Below are 23,533 nucleotides of genomic sequence, written 5' to 3' on the forward strand. Positions count from 1 at the left end.
TATTATAAAACACTTGAAAATAGCAGATCTACAAGCTCACTGTGAGCTTGTAGATCTGCTATTTTCAAACACTTTGTACTTTTTACTTTTGGTACTTTTAAGTACATTTTGATGCCAATACTTTTTTATACTGTTACGGTTACCCAAGTACATTTTGAATTCCAGACTTTTACTTGTATCGGAGTAGGACTATTTATATAATTCAGAAATTGTTTTTACTTTATACAGTAGCTGAGGTAATCCAGTAAATCTGTTATTCGGGTAATAATAAATAAGCAATATTACTAAAATGGCTGAACGTGCCACCATGCCGCCTGAAGGGGGCGACATTTAGCCATTTTTAAACAGTCCTCAGACTGTACAAACTAAATAAACGGATGAATAACTACTGAAGTTAAGAGGTATTTTACTGTATAATTATTTCACTATGAACCTGTGACCGTATAAAAGATAAGCAGTTGCATTTCCCTGTGTTTATCAAAAAGTCAATGGCAAAAAGCATTAATTGAATAAATTCATGCATTAAAGGTATCATATATAATTAAGTCCTTAAAGGAGTAGTTCACCCCCAAAATGACCTACCTGTATTCTCTCATGCCATGGCATAGAGCCTTGAGTTCAATCATTTTTTATCTATTTTTTTTTATTTGTCAATAATACCCCCATTGATTCCGGATGGGGACCCAAATGCTTATTTTTTTTTTGTATTATAGGGCTCCTCACTGGCAGGTGAGTCAGTAGGATACAACAGTATGTCCTCCCGGTGGGGGCTCCTCACTGGCAGGTGAGTCAGTAGGATACAACAGTACGTCCTCCCGGTGGGGGCTCCTCACTGGCAGGTGAGTCTATATCAGGGGTCTTCAACGTTTTCAGGCCAGGGCCCCTTAGTTGAGAGAGAGATGAAGCAGGGACCCCCACAACCTGTTCAGATTCCATATACCATAGTTTCATTGTTTGACAGCCCAATCATCAGTGTATTTTGGATTCATGTCAATGTGTGTTTTCAGATATTTAACCACTTGAACCATCAATACTTAATTTACTTGACGTTTCACTCTGTACTTAGTCTGCTCTTTTTCCCCTCTACGCCAAAGCTCTTTGCCAAAAATAGCCGATCTACAAGCTCACAATGCCTCGCAGCTTGTAGATCTGCTATTTTTGGGTAATAGGATACAACGTTTGAAAACACAGGAATCGATTGGATACAAGAAAAATGTGTACATGCCAAAAAAAACATGCCATGATATTCAAAACTGAGTTTATTGTGCAGTCTGTATGTGATGTTCTGGTAAACAGTTTATTGAAGTATACAGTTACAGTATGTATATAAAATAGAAAAACTAAAAAAATGAAAAGAAAAACAGCAGTTCCCAAATAATTGGCTAACATAAACAAATACTTTAATGATAATATTACATTTGATATTAAAAACTTGAAAAATTAAATGAAGAGTTTTCATTGTGGCACCGATAAATATGAACTTGAAGTACCATGTTTGTTCCATTGATAGGGCTGCCACGATTATGACATGTTACACAACGATCAATTCTCAGTCAAATCATTGCGATTAACAATTTAAATAGTTTTTGTTTTTGTCGTTGACAATTACATTTCTGTTTGGCTTGTAGGCTTTGAAGTAGCACATGGCAGATATGACACATAACCTAAATACACAAAGAAATTATTGACATATTAGTCAACGTTATACTTTAAAAAAAGAACATTGATAGTGGAAATCCATGCGAGTGACCGCGAGTGAGCTTTTAGAACTGCTATTTCAACTTTTTTTGAAAATGCTTGAAAATATATGATAATTCTTCAACATGGAAACGATTATGACGATTAACGACAAAATAATTGCGATTATGTCAAGTAATTGCGATTAGAGATTATGTAATAATTGTGACAGGCCTGGTCACATGGGTGGCCCGCGAACGCCTTTTCTTTCGAGATGTTTCAAGTGTTCTCTGACCCACAAAAGGATCGGGAACTGCTGTAAATGAAACGACAAGAACAAATCATTACAACAGACTTTGATAAGCACTGAATCAGACCAAGTGGAAACAATAAATAAAAAGAAGAAAAGAAAATAAATAGTCATATCATAACGGGTTTAAATATAATATGTATTATTTTGTACATTTCATGTTTAAACTATTTCCTTGCATCATAGAATAATAATATAGTCTCCCCAGAACTCTACCCTGGTTGGAATGCTTCACACATTATCTCCATATCCACGCATAAATTATTGCTGTAATAAATATGCGTTTAATTTATTTAAATTTGTATGCATCTCAAACTGTCATCCTATACACTCTGGTGCCATTTCATTTAATAGAATTCTGTTTCTACATTGTGGTCGTATAAGTGTGCTGTAAAGTCTAAATCACCATATGGCAGGGATCTTCAACAGGGGGTCCTCAGAGTTACTACAGGGGGTCCTCCAAAACTTTGTGTGATAGAAACTTTTTTTTTTTTTATATTAACCACTTGAACCGTAGTGTCCATATTCTGAGAACTTTAGCCAAAAATAGCAGATCTACAAGCTCACAACGCCTCGCGCAGCAGCTCTGTTGTGAGCTTATAGATCGGCTATTTTCAGCAAAGAGGTTTGGTGTAGAGGGGGAAAAGAGCAGACTAAGTACAGAGTGAAAGGTCAAGTTAAGTATTGAACAGGTTGTGGGGGTCCCACTCCCTACATCATGTCTCTCTCAACTAAGGGGTCCTTGGCCTGAAAACGTTGAAGACCCCTGCCACATGGTATCATGTTATCCAGCTGACTGTGTTTATACTGAGAATATACTTAGTGTAGAGCAGTGGTTCTCAACCTTTTCAGGCCACGACCGCAAAAATAATCATATTTTAACTGAGAATAGTATCCACAGTCAGAGTATATATTGTAACTACTTTGAGTTTATACAGTGTGAACACACAGTGAGGAGTATATACTCATAGTATATACATGGGGTCTTTTTCAGGCCAAGGACCCCGTTAGGTGAGACAGCGAGATGAAGCAGGGACCCTAACCCCGTATAACACAGTATTGGTTAAGGACCCCCTGTTGAAAGGTTAAGGACCCCCTGTTGAAGTCCCCTGGTATATTACTATAAGTATCTACGAATTAGACTTTGTATATGGAGTGAGTACATGTTGTGTGTACACTGATTATATACAGTGAAAGTACTTACGGTGGCCAGTGTAGTGGTGTGTGTGTGTGTGTGTGTGTGTGTGTGTGTGTGTGTGTGTGTGTGTGTGTGTGTGTGTGTGTGTGTGTGTGTGTGTGTGTGTGTGTGTGCGTGCGTGCGTGCGTGCGTGCGTGCGTGCGTGCGTGCGTGCGTGCGTGTGTGTGTGTATATGTATGTACAACTGAATGGTCCCCAGCTCTACGATTGTACTCTAGCAAACAACAACTTTTCCAACTGTTTCCAAATGACTGTATCTATTCTACCCTCATCTCTGTCACACCAAGCACGATAACTACAACCATGACTATAAATATGACCCTTTAAAAGTCCTTCTGAATGAAGTGGGCGACAGTAACAGTCCAATAATAAAAATAAAATAAAAAAACTAATAAATAACCTTCCTCCGTTGGCTCTGACAGCTGCTGACTGTGCAGCGCGTCTTACTGTTAATGTTGACAGAACGTCACGGCTCATTCACAAAATCATCCTTGTTATAGTTATGATTGTGCTTATCGTGCTTGGTGTGAATAATAATAATAATGGCCCTCTAGTTTAGACTCTATCTACACCCCCACCACCATCCTCTTCATCGTCTTCATCCTCGTTAGACTCTGTCTGACAGCATCTTCATTGTCATCATCTTCCTCGTCTTCCTCATTAAGCCCAGATCTGAAATGCAGGCAGAGACAGACTCTCATTAAATAGGGATCTTCATGCTAAGAAAGGGACAATTGCTACGCTAAGGAGAATTGCCGGTACATTTATATAGGATCCTTAATCCAAGGCACAGAGAGATTACATTCACGTTGCTCCTACTTTATGGAACGACATTACATTATTGGTAAAAAAATGCTGAGTCAATTGATGTTTTTAAGAACTTGCTGAAAACTCATATTTTTCAGCATATAAGCATTGCGGTCCAAAAATAAACAAACGGTCTGCGCGATATCGACGGGGAGGAGGCTCTGTATGGTTTATGATAGTCAGATGCTCATATTTGATACAGTCTGTTTCTGGTGAAAATGTAACTACATTTGGTGACAGTAAAGGGGAGCACACACTGGACGCGGGCGGCTGCGCAGCGGCGCGTTGCGTTATCGACGCACGTGAAGTGCCGCGCGGTAACCCCAAATGGATGCGGTGCGCTGCCACACAGCACATCTATTTCCCTTGGGGAGAACCATGGGAGAACATGTTTACTGCGCGGCAACGCTGGAAAAATAGAACAGCAGCGTATCGGCGCGGCAGGCGAGGCGGCAGATCCGCGGCTGCGCGCGTCTGTTAATAAAACCTGTCTTACTCTCAGAGTGTTAATAAAAACTGTCTTACTCTCAGAGTGTTAATAAAACCTGTCTTACTCTCAGGGTGTGGTCCCAGGACCCCGAGCAGAAAGCGGTCCCGTCCGGTGACACCCTCAGGGTGCTCACCCTGTTCTCGTGTCCGAACAGGATGGACACCCTGGTCCCCTTCAGGACGTCCCACACGTTGAGGGTGTAGTCGTTGTAGCCGCCGAAGAGTAGCCGTCCTTGAAAGGGTTAAACATGACTATATGTTAGCAATAGAAGAGTAGTAAGAGTAAGAGTGTTGTAAATTGTATGGACAAGCCAACATGCTTGCTCGAAAGTTTCATACAGTATGTGTACAGACGATGTAAAAATAGCTCTTTTTAAGACATATTGTACTCCATTATATACAGCCCACTTGTGGTGCCGATATAACAGTGGAAAAATTAAGAAACTTCAGGTGGCATATAATGATGCTTTTAGAATATTTCTGAAACTCCCAAGATGGACGAGTGCTAGTGAAATGTTTGTGACTAGTAAAATACCAACCTTTCATGCGGTACTGAGGAATTTCATGTTTAAATGTATGTGTAGGCTCATTGATTCAAAGAATGAATTAATTATGGCCTTGACGGATATCACACAGAGTGATATAAGATACATCCTGCTTCTGGAAACACTGGAGGCAATGTTTATATGTTTTTTTTTTTTATTAATGTAAACAGTCTGGAACTGTATATATACGTATTGTTTGTCTGTTTTTTGTATATATGTTTTTTTATGGACTGTGATGATAAACTTTATTTCAGACACATCTGAAATAAAGTTTATCATCACAGTAGCTGCCCTGAAAGGGTTAAAACATGACTATATGTTAGCAATATGAAGAGTAGCTGCCCTGAAAGAGTTAAAACATGACTATATGTTAGCAATATGAAGAGTAGCTGCCCTGAAAGAGTTAAAACATGACTATATGTTAGCAATATGAAGAGTAGCTGCCCTGAAAGGGTTAAAACATGACTATATGTTAGCAATATGAAGAGTAGCTGTCCTGAAAGGGTTAAAACATGACTATATGTTAGCAATATGAAGAGTAGCTGCCCTGAAAGAGTTAAAACATGACTATGTTGATAGCAATGTCGACTGGAGGACATTTCAGCCTCGACAAGGGTTCATATTTTAGATTGTAATTAGAGAAAAGAAAAGATGAGTGTTATTTGTTTTCATTTACTGCTTTCAATTGTTTTAACAATTTTAGTATTTTAATTTCAGTGGGCATGTGTACAAGTGGCTAAATATGTCTTTTTACTTTAAGACACAATAAGCCAGCAATGAATGTCTTTGTTACTATTTACACCAGCCCCCATAAGTCACATCTGACCATGAAAGACTGCGGTGCATCTTGGGAATGGGCTTATTGTGTCTAAAAATACATATTTAGCCACTTGCATGCATGCCCCCAACCTGGGGGCATGCATGCAAATCAACATAGTTAAAATCACTAAAACTGTAGAAAGAAGTAAATGAAAACATTTTAACACTCATCTTTTCTTTTCTCTAATGACTATCTAAAATATGAACCCTTGTTGTAAAAAGTGGTCCTTTAATAATAATAATAATAATAATAGGGGTAATAATAATAATAACAATCCTACCACTGAGAGAGAAGTCAACGCTGGAGACGCCAAAAATGATGCTTTCTTTGGAGTAAATGGCAACTTCTCTGTCTGCCCTCAGGTCATAGAGCCTGCACTGTAACACACATTATATATGATACATTATAACAACTTCTCTGTCTGCCCTCAGGTCATAGAGACGACACTGTAACATAAATGATACACTTTAATATGATACATTATAACAACTTCTCTGTCTGCCCTCAGGTCATAGCGCCTGCACTGTAACACACATGATACACAACACACTTTAATGTGATACACTGAAACAAACATCACACTTTCATTTCAACCTTTTATACCTTACAACACCAGCCATAGATTAACACAAAAATGTCATATGAACAATTTAACAACTTACTCTTAAATCTCCCTACCTCCATTTTTAATTTACACACTTTCTGTTATGGGATGGGTTTCTCTTCTTGTTTCTGTGTGTTAAGTGTATTGTTGAATTGTAGAATGTATTGTTGTATTTTGATTTATTTTGTGTGTGTGTGTGTGTGTGTGTGTGTGTGTGTGTGTGTGTGTGTGTGTGTGTGTGTGTGTGTGTGTGCAACCTCGACAGCATTGCAAATGAGGCTGAACTTCAACGCTCCTTTTGAGAATGTGTTTAATTTGATACACACTTTAATTTGATACACACTTTGATACACACTATCAGTGAAATGAAACAGGAAACACTCAGAAAACCAGACAGACAGACACACAAACACACACGCACGCACGCACGCACGCACGCACGCACGCACGCACGCACGCACGCACGCACGCACGCACGCACGCACGCACGCACGCACGCACGCACACACACACACACACACACACACACACACACACACACACACACACACACACACACACACACACACACACACATACAGACAGACAGACAGACTTATAAAACACTCACTGTAGCATCATCAGAGCCCGAGGCGAAGGCATCTCCACTAGGATAGTATCTACAGTATGAGCAGAAAAACATATGATACATGAACCATGTTAACTCATACGGTCTGTACATTCAAGTCTGTTTCTGTGCGTGTGCGCGCTTGTGTGTGCGTGTGTGCGTGCGTGTGTCAGTTACTTTTTGCCACCAACCTGACACTGTTGATGTCTGACTGGAGGTTTAACCAACCTGACACTGTTGATGTCTGACTGGAGGTTTAACCAACCTGACACTGTTGATGTCTGACTGGAGGTTTAACCAACCTGACACTGTTGATGTCTGACTGGAGGTTTAACCAACCTGACACTGTTGATGTCTGACTGGAGGTTTAACCAACCTGACACTGTTGATGTCTGACTGGAGGTTTAACCAACCTGACACTGTTGATGTCTGACTGGAGGTTTAACCAACCTGACACTGTTGATATCTGACTGGAGGTTTAACCAACCTGACACTGTTGATATCTGACTGGAGGTTTAACCAACCTGACACTGTTGATATCTGACTGGAGGTTTAACCAACCTGACACTGTTGATATCTGACTGGAGGTTTAACCAACCTGACACTGTTGATGTCTGACTCGTGGGTTTCGAAGGACTGGATGCACTGTCCTGAACGCATGTCCCACACGTTGGCTTTCTTATCACAGCCCTGGAGGACAAGCACACAGTAATGATCAGGACATTAAGGCTTGTCCTGTTGTCCGGGACAAGTAATAAAGTGTTGATCAAATACTGTAGAAGGGTTAGGGTCATTTCCAGTTTTCTGGTGTGGTTTTCGTCAGTGAAAAACATACTTTAGTCGACTAAATGAACCGTGCATGAAACGTGACCAGGAGAAGAGTTCCCCTCACCCCAGAGACGAAGGTGTTCCCGGTCTCGGACGGAGCAAGGTCCAGACACAACACGTCGGCCGCGTGGCCATGGAAACTCTGCAGCAGCTGACCGGACTCCACGTCCCACAATGCACAGGTCCCGTCCCCACTGGACGTCAGGATCTGATAGAAACATTACAATATGTTAAAGAGGCGGTGCCATAGTTTTGTTCTTTTTCTGGTATTCATGTGTCTATGATGTTGACAGTACTTCATTAGACCCCCTGGTGTGGTTGTTATGAGCAATTATGTATTCCCTTCATATTTTGGGTTTCTTCCTGGAGGCTGACACCTTGTGGCTCAAAAGTGCCAATCCGAAAACACTGAGTAAATTACTTTTTTTCCACACGCAACAACGCCAAGGGATATTAATGACATGGTTCAAGGTTTAAAATGAGTGGTATTCCCCTTTAACTCTGAGAGTGTACAAATGGAACCAAATGGACCGTTTGACAAAAGGTGTAAGCTTGTAGATCTGCTATAGTTTGTGCCAAATATTCGCCTATTCTCTTTGGCACAGCCATAACAAGGACGCTATGCTTAATGTGGTTCACTATTTGAGGTTCAACAAAAGCCCAAGATGGTCTATTCATTATTATTATTATCTATTAATAGACAGGCTTTAGCTGAGGCCTAGTCATGTGATCCTGGAACTGACTGTAGTGAATTATTAACAACGTGGAGATGTTCTCTGCACCACTGATTTATTACCAGGCAGGTGCACACAAAAGCCCATTTTCCATAGATCCAACACCACACCACTCCACACCACACAGCCACATGTGCCAGGTTTTCCACTACAAGGACCTGGGTAGAGTGGTGTGAAAGTGGTACTAAACGTGGTAAAAGTGTTTGGCCAAACAGGGCCTAACACTTCATAATGACTAATCTAATCACTCACTGACTTTTCATTTAGACCACCAGGATATAGTTGTAATACATGATAATAGATTATATTGTGTTATAAACACTATTATAATCTATTGTAGTGTATTATAATTATCATAGTAATACATTAATACTTTACAGTGTATTATAATCACAGTTATAATCCATTATAATTTAGGATAGTTGTATTCAAATTTATATTGCATTATAATCACAGTTAAAAGGGTCAATCTGTTTCTTACCCGATAGGGGTACTTTTGTGTAATGGAAAATGTAGATATTGTTATGTGGGGCGGTGTGGTGTGGTGTGGTGTGGTGTGGTGTGGTGTGGTGTGGTGCTAAAGCTGGAGTCGAAAAGGGGCTACAGTATAGACATGAAAAGGGGCTTGAGCCCCTGCCCTTTTATCCTAGCCTGGCAATCCAGCCCTGATACGTGCTCATTCCTTCCCCAGTATCAGGTTTGGACTTCGGCCTATAGGCACCGAGTATCGGAAATCAGTCCGCACAACAAGTGAAAAGCTTTCCCTGATTGGTCCATGTGTAGATGGTGACGTAGATGCATGCTGCAGCATTTTCAAAACAACAATGGCTGCCCTCGATGCAACAAGCGTAACAGTTAACGCCGAAACGATAAAACAAGCAATAGGCGAAGTTATTTCAGAGTTGGAATCAATTACAACAATTAAAAAGGAACAGGAGTATGCGCTAGCGGAGCTCATCGGCCGAAAAGACGTGTTTGTTTGCCGTTCTTCCGACTGGCACTGGCTGCATGTGATGTGGTGATGACAGATGTTTTGCCACAAAAGGTCCAGACTCATATTGTGGGAAGGAACGAGTGAGTGAATGCACAGCATGAGGCTGGCTGGCCAGGCTACTTTTATCCGTCTGTAAAAAGGTGCCCTCTCCAGAGTCCATGAATGCAGTTTTTACGGTGAAAGAAATGCCCTCTTTCCATGCCATACCTGAAGGCAGCATTCAAGAGAATTGCCTTGTCCAAACTCTCCTGAACTTGAATGCAGCATCTTATGTTGAAAGAATTGCCCTCTCTGTGTAGAAATCCCAGTATCGACTTGATTATGCTTACTTCAGTGTGGTACAGTATCTAGCACCGAAAATAGCCGACCTCCAAGCTCACAACGCGTCGCAGCACAAAGCGTTGTGAGCTTGGAGGTCTGCCATTTTCGATATTTTCTCAGAAAGACCCGTTTTTTAAAGAAATGTCAGCCCCTGCCTCTCTAACATTCTCTACATTAACCCTTACTGGGACGTACATGTCCACATGGCCTTTCTGCCAAGCAGTTCTATGGCAAAGACTCACTGAAGCGTTCCTTTTTCCAGCACCAAGCATCATGTTTCAGTGCTACTATTAGTATTTTCAGTAAAATAACAATTTCTTCCGGACGGACGGACGGACGGACAGACAGACAGACCTGCATGTCAGAGTTGGTGAAGCTGCATGCTGACAGGTAGTTGGTGTGCATGGCCACAGACTTCTTCTTGGCTGCCAGATTCTCGTTCTTGTCCAGAGAGAGAGGGTAGACTGAGCACTTGTTGTCCAGACCCCTGTTAGTACAATACAATATTATAATACAATATACATACAATATATATATATATATAAAATACATAATACATAATGATGCACCGAGCACTTGTTGTCCAGACCCCTGTTAGTACAATACATACACAATACATGATGTTATGTGAAGGTCCTATGACGTCTATGACATCTGACATCATACATACAATCCCTTTTATGCCCATACATGGAGATGATCCAGTCTGTAGAACCAGCCACACAGATATGGGCTCTATATATGGGCAGTCATGTTAGATGTGGGCTTAATATTGATGACATCAGGGATCTCCGTTGTTATGATATTGAAGGTGGGGATTGTGAGTTATGCTCGCGGATAGGTTTCTCTCCTCTGTCTGTGCTGCGTGGGTCTGTGTGTGCGTGCGTGGTAGAGTGCGTATGAGAGTGTGGAGCCTGATTGGATGATTATAGGAGGGGAGTTCCAGTCGCAGCCAGTCCGGATTGGTGCCCAGAGGACAGCGCCATCTTTAAAAGGCTGTCAGTGAGCCGGCGTCAGCGAACCCGTGCCTTCCTGACTCCCAACCCGTCCATCTGTCTGTTCGCTGTTGTGTTAGCCATTTGTGCATGTGAAGCCTGAACAGATATGTAGTCGTATGTGAGCTTTGAACAACACTTGATTCCACTTGAGCGAATAACGCCTTCTGAATAGTTATTGCCGCTGTTTAACACCTCTCAATCTATTGTTCTCAGCTAATGGGGGGAGGGTTGGGTTTTCTTTTGATTATATCGGTTCTTGTTTGATATTTGTTTTTCAGTTAAGGAGGGGAAGCGTTTGACTTTTGTTTATTCTTGATAGGTAAGATATTTTTCTGTTCTAGTTTTGTTTTTTGTTGTACCCTGTCCTCCACCCCGGAGGTCTGTCAATCCCGAGAAAAATACTAAAAAAACGTGAAAAGTGGAAAGTAAACTGTTTGGACGGCGGTTCTTGGGAGCTGGGAAGGTCCCACCATATTATGTGGTGCTCTGGTTTCCCCTAAGCCGGAGCGTTACACCGTATAAGGGCATAAAAGGGATTCTGTTAGTGTGGTTTCCATGACATCACATTGATGTCAGAGCGGCAAACCCATAGACTGTAAAAAAGCGTATATGGCCGGACGGACGGACAGACAGACAGACAGACTCTGTCTGGATTAAGAGCGTCTGCTAAATGCCTGAATTGTAAATTGTCTGATAAATGTCTAAGTTGTACGTAATAAATAAATAAATAAATAAATAAATAGAGTTCACTCACCCACAGGCTACAGCGCAGCCAGAGGGGGCGTAGGCACACGCCATCACCCATGTGCACGGCATGGTCACCGCATGCTCCTATACACCCATAGATACAAGACAACATGGTCACTATGTGCTCCTATACACCCATAGATACAAGACAACATGGTCACTATGTGCTCCTATACACCCATAGATACAAGACAACATGGTCACTATGTGCTCCTATACACCCATAGATACAAGACAACATGGTCACTATGTGCTCCTATACACCCATAGATACAAGACAACATGGTCACTATGTGCTCCTATACACCCATAGATACAAGACAACATGGTCACTATGTGCTCCTATACACCCATAGATACAAGACAACATGGTCACTATGTGCTCCTATACACCCATAGATACAAGACAACATGGTCACCACATGCTCCTATACACCCATAGATACAAGACAACATGGTCACTATGTGCTCCTATACACCCATAGATACAAGACAACATGGTCACTGTGTGCTCCTATACACCCATAGATACAAGACAACATGGTCACTATGTGCTCCTATACACCCATAGATACAAGACAACATGGTCACTATGTGCTCCTATACACCCATAGATACAAGACAACATGGTCACCACATGCTCCTATACACCCATAGATACAAGACAACATGGTCACTATGTGCTCCTATACACCCATAGATACAAGACAACATGGTCACTATGTGCTCCTATACACCCATAGATACAAGACAACATGGTCACCATATGCTCCTATACACCCATAGATACAAGACAACATGGTCACTATGTGCTCCTATACACCCATAGATACAAGACAACATGGTCACTATGTGCTCCTATACACCCATAGATACAAGACAACATGGTCACTGCATGCTCCTATACACCCATAGATACAAGACAACATGGTCACTATGTGCTCCTATACACCCATAGATACAAGACAACATGGTCACTGTGTGCTCCTATACACCCATAGATACAAGACAACATGATCACTGCATGCTCCTATACACCCATAGATACAAGACAACATGATCACTGCATGCTCCTTTACACCCATAGATACAAGACAACATGGTCACCACATGATCCTATACACCCATAGATACAAGACAACATGGTCACTGTGTGCTCCTATACACCCATAGATACAAGACAACATGGTCACTGTGTGCTCCTATACACCCATAGATACAAGACAACATGGTCACTGTGTGCTCCTATACACCCATAGATACAAGACAACATGGTCACTATGTGCTCCTATACACCCATAGATACAAGACAACATGGTCACTGTATGCTCCTATACACCCATAGATACAAGACAACATGGTCACTGTGTGCTCCTATACACCCATAGATACAAGACAACATGGTCACCACATGCTCCTATACACCCATAGATACAAGACAACATGGTCACTGTGTGCTCCTATACACCCATAGATACAAGACAACATGGTCACTGTGTGCTCCTATACACCCATAGATACAAGACAACATGATCACTGCATGCTCCTATACACCCATAGATACAAGACAACATGGTCACCACATGCTCCTATACACCCATAGATACAAGACAACATGGTCACTGTGTGCTCCTATACACCCATAGATACAAGACAACATGGTCACCACATGCTCCTATACACCCATAGATACAAGACAACATGGTCACTGTGTGCTCCTATACACCCATAGATACAAGACAACATGGTCACCACATGCTCCTATACACCCATAGATACAAGACAACATGGTCACTGTGTGCTCCTATACACCCATAGATACAAGACAACATGGTCACTATGTGCTCCTATACACCCATAGATACAAGACAACATGGTCACTATGTGCTCCTATACACCCATAGATACAAGACAACATGGTCACTATGTGCTCCTATACACCCATAGATACAAGACAACATGGTCACTATGTGCTCCTATACACCCATAGATACAAGACAACATGGTCACTATGTGCTCCTATACACCCATAGATACAAGACAACATGGTCACTATGTGCTCCTATACACCCATAGATACAAGACAACATGGTCACTATGTGCTCCTATACACCCATAGATACAAGACAACATGGTCACTGTGTGCTCCTATACACCCATAGATACAAGACAACATGGTCATGTATGTCCTATACACCCATAGATACAAGACAACATGGTCACTATGTGCTCCTATACACCCATAGATACAAGACAACATGGTCACTATGTGCTCCTATACACCCATAGATACAAGACAACATGGTCACTGTGTGCTCCTATACACCCATAGATACAAGACAACATGCTCCTATACACCCATAGATACAAGACAACATGGTCACCATATGCTCCTATACACCCATAGATACAAGACAACATGGTCACTATGTGCTCCTATACACCCATAGATACAAGACAACATGGTCATGTATGTCCTATACACCCATAGATACAAGACAACATGGTCACTCTGTGCTCTAAACACCCATAGACGTGTTTGACCGCAACTATGATCAGTGTCAATTTATGTTTGTTTAGCTTGTCTATTAATGTGTTGGATTCATGTTCATGTGTATTTTAACCACTTAAACCCTCAATACTTAATAGTAAACTTGACAGTGCACTCGGTCCGCTCATTTTTCCCCCTGTACATCAAACCACTTGGCCAAAGATAGCCGATCTACAAGCTCACAACGTTGTGAGCTTGAAGATCTGCTGGCGCAAGTACATACAGTAGGCCTATTGGAGTCATCTAATACAGTATTAAATACAGTAGGCCTACAGTACTAGAGGCATCATGTATCTTACCTTGTTGGTGGTGAAAGCGTCCCACACGATAACCTTTCCATCCTGAAATTAACAGCCAGGGAAACTTAATCAGTAAACATTACAGATACACTTAATCAGTAAACATTACAAACTTTATCAGTAAACATTACAGACATCCCTTACACAGCAGGCTTCCCTGCCGTCACCAGACCAGTGGTCCTCAACCTGTGGGTCTGGACCCCCGGGAGGGACCCCACATGATTGCGAGGCGTTGTGAGCTTAGATATTACAAGATATATACGGTATGGGGACCCAAATGCATCTGAGTCCCGATCCGGAATCAATGGGGGTACATTTACAGAAATCTAATTATTGTCTTAGGAATGCAACACATACATGAACATATTATTGAACTCAAGTCTCCATGGCGTGAGTAATCAATAGAAAAAGAGTCATTTTGGGGGTGAACTACTCCTTTAACCACTAGACCACAGAAACATCTCTCTGGTCAGGGGGAGATACTGAAATGGGGGAATGTTACATCCACTCCCTTTCATGTGTCCAACTCTGTCCGTCAGGGTGGAATACTGTCACCAATTTTATTTAATCTGTATATGAATGACTTATCTCTGTTTTTAAATGCCTCTGGGACGGGTTGTAGGGTGGGTGATGTGACCATCAATCACCTTATGTATGCGGATGATTTGGTCATATTCAGCCCATCTACTGCTGGGCTCCAACAGCTACTAAGAATATGCTCGCAATATGGTGAGGATTTTGATATCATCTATAATGCAAAAAAGAGTAAGGTTATGGTTGTCAGAACCAGAGAAGACAGGCATTCAACCTTCCCAACGTTTTTACTGTCTGGCGCTGTTCTCAGTGTGTGTAATGAGATCACATACCTCGGCCACATTATTTCAGATGACCTCTCCAATGATATGGACATCTATAGGCAGCGACGAAAATTGTATGCTCAGGCAAATACACTATGTCGCAAATTCAGTATGTGTTCTGTACCTGTGAAGATTGCACTTTTTAAAGCGTATTGCACACCCCTTTATACTGCCCACCTGTGGTGTCGGTATAAGAAGGAGAGCATGAGAAGACTCACGGTGGCTTATAATGACAGTATGAGACTTCTGTTAGGAGCTCCGAGAAGCTCTAGTGCGAGCTCTATGTTTGTAAGCGTCGGGGTCCCAACTTGCTCTGCTGTTTTAAGAAACTTGATGTATAAATTTATGTGCAGAGTTTCTGAATCAGAAAATGTAATTATTGTTGCCGTGACTAACCCTGCATGCAGCTCGGTCAGATTCTCGTCCAGACTGTGGAAACACTGGCGGACATGTCTACATGCTAGACCATGAATGTCTATATAGACCTGTATGTTTTATTCTTTATTTATTTTTATTTTTTTTTAGTTTGCTTGTTGTTGTATTTTATACTATGTGATATGGATCTCCCTGGGTCTGAAATAAAGAATCAATCAATCAATCAATACTAGACCTTTGAGGCTTCAGGCGGGGCTGTGACTCTCTCCGCCATTTATAATAATAAATAACTTGCAATGTTATAAAATCACCTGTGATGAACTAACTAACATGTCTCTTATCCCTGCACCAGTCCTAGCTCCTTTCAGAACCTCTCCCTCCACTGCTACGCAGCTCCGAGATGAGGTTCCTCCCCGTCGCATGCCAGAATCTTCCGGCTGGGTGGACGATCCGCCGTTAGCGATCACTTCTTACCTTTGGTGAACATTCTATACAAAAAGTGACGGGTTTCTGCTGATCTATTAATCGTTTTACTTCTTTAGCGTGGAAGAAAATCGAAGCACTGGGTTGAAATAAAGACTTTATATCGCTCATTATGTCAGCCGGTTCTGTGTTTTCCCCCTTGTGTATATACCACGTGACCAGGGGAGGCAGTAATGTTATCCTGTGCGGCCGCAACTTCCGGAATGTCTAAAAAAACATGGGATTCTGGCATACGACGGGGAGGAACCTCATCTCGGAGCTGCGTAGCAGTGGAGGGAGAGGTTCCGAAAGGAGCTACACCAGTCCATACTTTATGGTTTATAAGTTATTATATTTATAATAATACCTGTGATGAGCTGACGATGCGTCTCTTGTCCTTACACCAGTCCATACTTTATGGTTTATAAGTTATTATATTTATAATAATACCTGTGATGAGCTGACGATGCGTCTCTTGTCCTTACACCAGTCCATACTTTATGGTTTATAAGTTATTATATTTATAATAATACCTGTGATGAGCTGACGATACGTCTCTTGTCCTTACACCAGTCCATACTTTATGGTTTAAACATTATTATATTTATAATAATACCTGTGATGAGCTGACGATGCGTCTCTTGTCCTTACACCAGTCCATACTTTATGGTTTATAAGTTATTATATTTATAATAATACCTGTGATGAGCTGACGATGCGTCTCTTGTCCTTACACCAGTCCATACTTTATGGTTTATAAGTTATTATATTTATAATAATACCTGTGATGAGCTGACGATGCGTCTCTTGTCCTTACACCAGTCCATACTTTATGGTTTAAACGTTATTATATTTATAATAATACCTGTGATGAGCTGACGATGCGTCTCTTGTCCTTACACCAGTCCATACTTTATGGTTTAAACGTTATTATATTTATAATAATACCTGTGATGAGCTGACGATGCGTCTCTTGTCCTTACACCAGTCCATACTTTATGGTTTAAACATTATTATATTTATAATAATACCTGTGATGAGCTGACGATGCGTCTCTTGTCCTTACACCAGTCCATACTTTATGGTTTATAAGTTATTATATTTATAATAATACCTGTGATGAGCTGACGATGCGTCTCTTGTCCTTACACCAGTCCATACTTTATGGTTTAAACGTTATTATATTTATAATAATACCTGTGATGAGCTGACGATGCGTCTCTTGTCCTTACACCAGTCCATACTTTATGGTTTAAACGTTATTATATTTATAATAATACCTGTGATGAGCTGACGATGCGTCTCTTGTCCTTACACCAGTCCATACACAGCACCTTGTTCCCATGTCCCTTCAGGGTCCGTCTGGTCTTCATCACAAACTGACCCAAACCGTCCACCTTCTCTGCTACCTGATGCACTGAGAGAGAGAGAGAGAGAGAGAGAGAGAGAGAGAGAGAGAGAGAGAGAGAGAGAGAGAGAGAGAGACAGAGACAGAGAGAGAGAGAGAGAGAGAGAGAGAGAGAGAGAGAGAGAGAGAGAGAGAGAGAGACAGACAGAGAGAGAGAGAGAGAGAGAGAGAGAGAGAGAGAGAGAGAGAGAGAGAGAGAGACAGAGAGAGAGAGAGAGAGAGAGAGAGAGAGAGAAATGTTAGACCAGTGGTTCTCAACCTGTGGGTCGGGACCCCTAAGGGGGTCCCCACATTATTTTGGGGGGTCCCCAGATGATTAACTTAATGTGCAACATTGTTTCCCTCACTCAACGGTAAACAAACCAACATTAAGTTTAAGTGTATAGAGGGGTATCTGAACATTTCTAAAGTGACAATTTAAGGACTTTTTAATACCTCTAAAATGACAAAATAAACATTGGCCAATCTACAGTAGTTGTGAGCATGTAGATCTGCTATTTTCACAATAGAACCGTGTTAGACAAAACGTAATGCCTCAAGTCTTAGTGCTCGTCAGGGTGGGGGGTCCCCAGTTAAAATATGATTATTTTGGGGGTCACGACTGAAAAGATTGAGAACCACTGTGTTAGACCACCTGGTGCCACTTCTCTATAGCCTTGATACCACACTAAGCATAATCAAGTGAATACTGGAGATGTGGCATAACGGCATGGATTTCTACACAGAGAGGTCAATTCTTTCAACATAAGATGCTGCATTCAAGTTCAGGACAGGAAGCATTTGCATTTCTTTCACCATAGTAAAAACTGCATTCATGGTCTGGAGAGAGGACACTTTTTTACAGACGGATAAAAGGGCAGGGGCTCGAGCCCCCTTTGATGTCTATGTGTGCACGTGCCTGATTCCAGTTGTGCTGTAGCAGGTCAGAATGACAGTAGGTGATGGGCTAGCAGCCAGGAGAAGATCACTGCAAATATTAATCCATGCCTTCATTGTGACCAGAATAGATCGCTGACGACGTTAAATCATTAATTCTGACCGACCCGCGACTCCATCCATCCATTCATCCATCCATCCATCCATCCATCCATCCATCCATCCATTCATTTATCCATCCATCCATCCATCCATCCATCCATCCATCCATCCATTCATCCATCCATGTGATCTAAAAGGTTTTTAATTCTGGATCTCATCCATTTCTCAGCATCACTCACCATGATTACATACAGTAGGCCTGTAGGCTATAATGTATTAGTCCAAGACTAGCTTACATTACCAAGAGATTAAACACCACAGAATGGTTCAATACTTAAATACCAGCCACATTATACTGTATAGGCCTAGTGGTTAGAATGGTTTTAAATGAATTATTAAATTAATGTCAGGTAGAGGTGTAATGTCAGAAAGAAATAGCGGGTGACAACAGTCACCACAGCCCCATTTCTAAAATAGCAGATCTACTTGTAGATCAACTATTCTCACTATTTGTTAAGTGAAAAGGTTAGAAAAAAAAAAAAAAAAGTCCACCTATATAAAGACATTTCCCAAATGTTGATGCCAGGTTGAAAGCGGGTTAGTGGCGAGAAAAAGAACTTCTGGGAACTCAGATTGACAAATGCATGGTTGCATGACGATAAACATTGATTGTGAGAGTTTTGGGGAGTGCTTAATTTGTCAGTTAATAGGGTCCGGAATCTCCAGATCCCAGGCCTTTTCACCTTAATTTACACACCAAGTATAACATTTGCAGCAAGAACACTGGTAGTCAATCTATCAATTTGGAACGATCAATCTGAATAACTGGCATATTAAAATAATACATATTTTTATTGTTAACAAAATTCTATGACACCATGTTTGTGTGTATATAGCTTGCAGTGGCGGACCGTGGGTTCAATACCCGGGCCTTCGCCATGGCTGCTGCGCATATGCACGCACGTGCACATGCCCGCGCACGTGCACACGCCCTCGCGTAGCCACGATCTGTACAGAGTGCTGCTGCCTGCACCAGTAGCAGAGCCCAATACAATAAACTCAGTCACAACCATATTTTCATAGCAACACGAAAGCAAGCAAAATATATGTTGATATACACACATGATTCAACAGGCTTCATCACATATACCAGCCAAGCTTCTGGGACTAGAGTTACACACTGCACAGTCTGCACACACACGCACCCACTGCTGAGCGCAGAACGCAGGATGGATGAGCAAGGACATGGAGAAATGCAGAGATGTGCAACATTCATAAAATGAATAAACAATATGTTGAAACAAGAAGCATATGGATGAACTCGTTAAAGGAGGACGTTTCTCCTCCACAGCAGTGAGAAGCTCCAAAACAAACACTCTGAAATTAATATTCATTAGCTTGTCTGTTGTGTGTTACTGTCGCCTATGAAGCACCGCATCAGAAATATTACAAGACATTGAACAAAAACATAAAAATATAAAGTAAAGAAATAAAAATAAATAAAAAAAACGCTGCAGCCAAAACGGTCTCTATTTGTAAGGATGAAAACATAAATGACCAAACAGCTCCATTTTGATTGACAGGGAAGGTCCCAGATCCAACCAATGAGGTGAGGGAACTGTCAAATTAAACAATGGATTTTATGCATAAAATAAACTGAATTTGAGGTTAAATAATGATGACCACTAGGGGGAGCCTTCCCCTGATGACCCAAAACCAGTGGTGTAAAGTAACGAAGGTACTGTACTTCAGTACAATTTGGAGGTATGTGTACTTTACTTGAGTATTTCCAATTTCCAATACTTCTACTTCTACTTCTACTCCATGCACTACATCTCAGAGGCAAATTTTGTATTTTTTACTCCACTGCAATTATTTATTTAGTTATACTATAGTTACTTTGTAGATTTATTTAACAAACCACTTCAATCCTATACATTTTGGCCATTTGAAAATAGCAGATCTACAAGCTCACAATATGTTGCCATGCACCCATTCTGAGCTTAATTGTAGATCTGCTATTTTCAAAAGATTTGTATTCTGCATAATGAGTACTTTTACTTTTTTGTACTTTTAAGTAGCCTATACATTGAAATGGCGATACTTTTGAATGTTTACTCATGCAAGTATAAATGTTTAATTCCTTGTAACAGAATATTTCTACATTGCAGTAGGCCTATTGATACTTTTATTTAAATGAAACTACTTTTTCCACCACAAAATGGGAGTCCATTTCGCAACATCAAAGCATCACTGACTGACTGCACGACATCTCATCCTATAACGGTTTAATTATCTCTACAACGGTGTGAACAGCATCGCTGCACTTCCATTTATAACGGTTAACTCAACCCTATAACGGTTTATTTCTCTCTATAACGACATCGCTGCACGTAATTTATAACGGTTAACTCAACCCTGCAACGGTTTATTTCTCTCCAACGGTTTGAACAGCATCACTGACTGCACGTCATAGTCTAACCCTACTCTAAGGGTTTATGTATCTCTCCAACGGTCTGAACAGCTGAGCGGTGCCCTCACCTCACCTCCAGAATAAACTAGAGCAGCACCATCACATAGACGGGCGGCCAATAACGGCCATGCGCTTCTGATGGGAATGTTGTTGAGAGCGGAACATGAAACCAAATGGACCCGATTCCACTCTCAACATCAGGTAAAGAGACGGCCATCCTTCGGTTAACCAAACGATGGTCGTCTCTGTGCGGGTCTGAACTGTAGACTATGATAGCCTAGAATATGCACCAATAAACACATAAACAAAAAGACAGTGGGATTGCGGATCGGAATACAGATCTATCATGGAATGGATCATGTTGTAGGCTGTATTTCATCTGGTCAAATAAATGTGCTTTTTTCGTATCTGTGCTGATAATAAAGCAATAGCGTCAGACTGTCTGCCTCGGTATATCCTGATAAATATGATGATGATGATGATGATGATGATGATGATGATGATCCGAGGCTAGAATTAAACAGCTGTTTAAAGCTCAGATCGAGCCTTTCAGGGGCTGTGGTTAAATATTCAGGTGGTCCCCAGCTAAAGGATGGAGAGTTTTTAACCAAATAAACCCTTAGATCTTTTAGCCTATCTGAGAGCGTAAAATGAAACCAAATGGACCCTATATAGCCTTAATATACTACACAAATAAGAGTAGAAGAATTGTTATTTGGATCAACGTTTTGCCTGTTATCTGTAGCCTACATCAATACAACATGGAATTGTGGACGAAATCTTAGAACAAGGGGATGAAAAAACACTGTCAAATGGATCCATTTTTTGTCATAGCAGGCTAATAATAATAAATATGATATTAATAAATTAATTGTGCAGCTTGTCTCTCTCCTCCTCCTCCATAATAATAATAATACTAATAATAATAATAGGCCGATTAATAAGCATTGCAATTACAACAGGCTCTAATAATAATAAGGGTAGGCCTAATAATAATAATATAATATGATATGAACATTAATCTTACGCTCCACGTCGTGCAGCTTGGCTCTCTCCTCCTCCATAATAATAATAATAATACTAATAATAATAATAGGCCGATTAATAAGCATTGCAATTACAACCGGCTCTAATAATAATAATATAATATGATATTAACAGTAATCTTACGCTCCACGTCGTGCAGCTTGGCTCTCTCCTCCTCTAGTAGCCTATAATAATAATAAATAATAATAATAATTATGATAATAATATGATATGAACATTAATCTTACGCTCCACGTCGTGCAGCTTGGCTCTCTCCTCCTCTAGTAGCCTATAATAATAAATAATAATTATTATTATGATGATAATAATATAATATGATATGAACATTAATCTTACGCTCCACATCGTGCAGCTTGGCTCTCTCCTCCTCCAGTTTGTTCTTCAGGCTTTCAGACTCAGTCTTCAGGTTGGCCAGGGTTTCTGGAGGTTGCTGGTTCGATTCCTGCTGCTGCTGGGAGGCCATGGTGTCGACGCCAGCCACCAACACTCTCATATATTTACTGTTATGACGGTGTTTATGATGATGTTAATACCAGAGGAGCGGTGGAGGTGGTGGTGGTGATGGAGGAGGTGATGGAGGCTGATGGAGGATTCACAACAACCAGCTGATGATGATGCGAGCAGAGCTGGGACGTTCGCGGACGAATCGAGCCTTTTGAACGGCTCTTTGAAATTAACGATGGGATCCTTATTTTTATTTCATTTTATTTTATTTTTTTGAGGAGGGGGAGGGAGTACATTTTTTACTTTAGGTAAAAGTATCAATACGGCAAAGAGGAAACTGGACATACTCTTCCAGAAGTAGAAGTTCTGAATTAAAATGTACTTAAATGTAGTAAAAGTACAACAGCATTGGTATCAACATGTACTTAATTATGCAGAATGTCCCGTTTCACAGGTTTTCCAATTAATAAAATGTAGGGGAAAAATCATTTGAAAATAGCAGATCTACAAGCTCACAATGTGTCGCTTGTAGATCAGCTATTTTCAAATGGCGGAAATCTATATATGGCTGAAAGGTATAGGCTTGAAGTGATTTGTAATTATAATCAAAATCTACAAAGTAACTAAATATAAAGTAGCCTAACTAAAATGAGCCAGTCTTTTGAACGGCTCTTTGAAAGGAACGGATTCCAGAGATCCGGCTCACTTCAAAGAGCCATAAATCCCATCTCTACTGATGCGACTGTCGTGACGTCACGGGGAGGCGGATTGGATGATGCTCTGTCTGAGCTGCGTGCGCATCTATTCTGCATCCAGCTTAAGGCAAGACCCATGAAATACACACTGGATATGTTTTTAACTCAAATATTTGCTGCAATCTGGGTGGTCCCTGGAACAACATATCTTGAGATGGGGGTCCGCGGCTAATTACATATGATTTTAGGGGTCCTTCATGACAAC

General features: G+C 41.0%; 1 protein-coding gene across 1 annotated transcript; it reads right to left on the bottom strand.

Annotated features, from left to right (window-relative positions):
* Positions 1-3,751: 3,751 nt before the first annotated feature.
* gnb5a (guanine nucleotide binding protein (G protein), beta 5a) lies at positions 3,752-22,553 on the bottom strand (the record flags this gene model as incomplete). Its single annotated transcript, XM_080736244.1, has 11 exons — positions 22,466-22,553; positions 17,504-17,640; positions 14,530-14,571; positions 11,687-11,763; positions 10,289-10,421; positions 7,950-8,093; positions 7,656-7,747; positions 7,061-7,109; positions 6,127-6,223; positions 4,547-4,713; positions 3,752-3,904 (listed from the first exon to the last, which is right to left on the bottom strand). Exons 2-11 carry the CDS (start codon positions 17,594-17,596, stop codon positions 3,752-3,754), a joined length of 1,047 nt encoding a protein of 348 aa, XP_080592370.1. The 5' UTR covers positions 17,597-17,640; positions 22,466-22,553.
* Between the last annotated feature and the right edge of the window lie 980 nt (positions 22,554-23,533).

This window comes from Nannobrachium achirus, assembly GCF_963921795.1.
Source record: "Nannobrachium achirus genome assembly, chromosome: 11".
NCBI classification, from domain to species: domain Eukaryota; kingdom Metazoa; phylum Chordata; class Actinopteri; order Myctophiformes; family Myctophidae; genus Nannobrachium; species Nannobrachium achirus.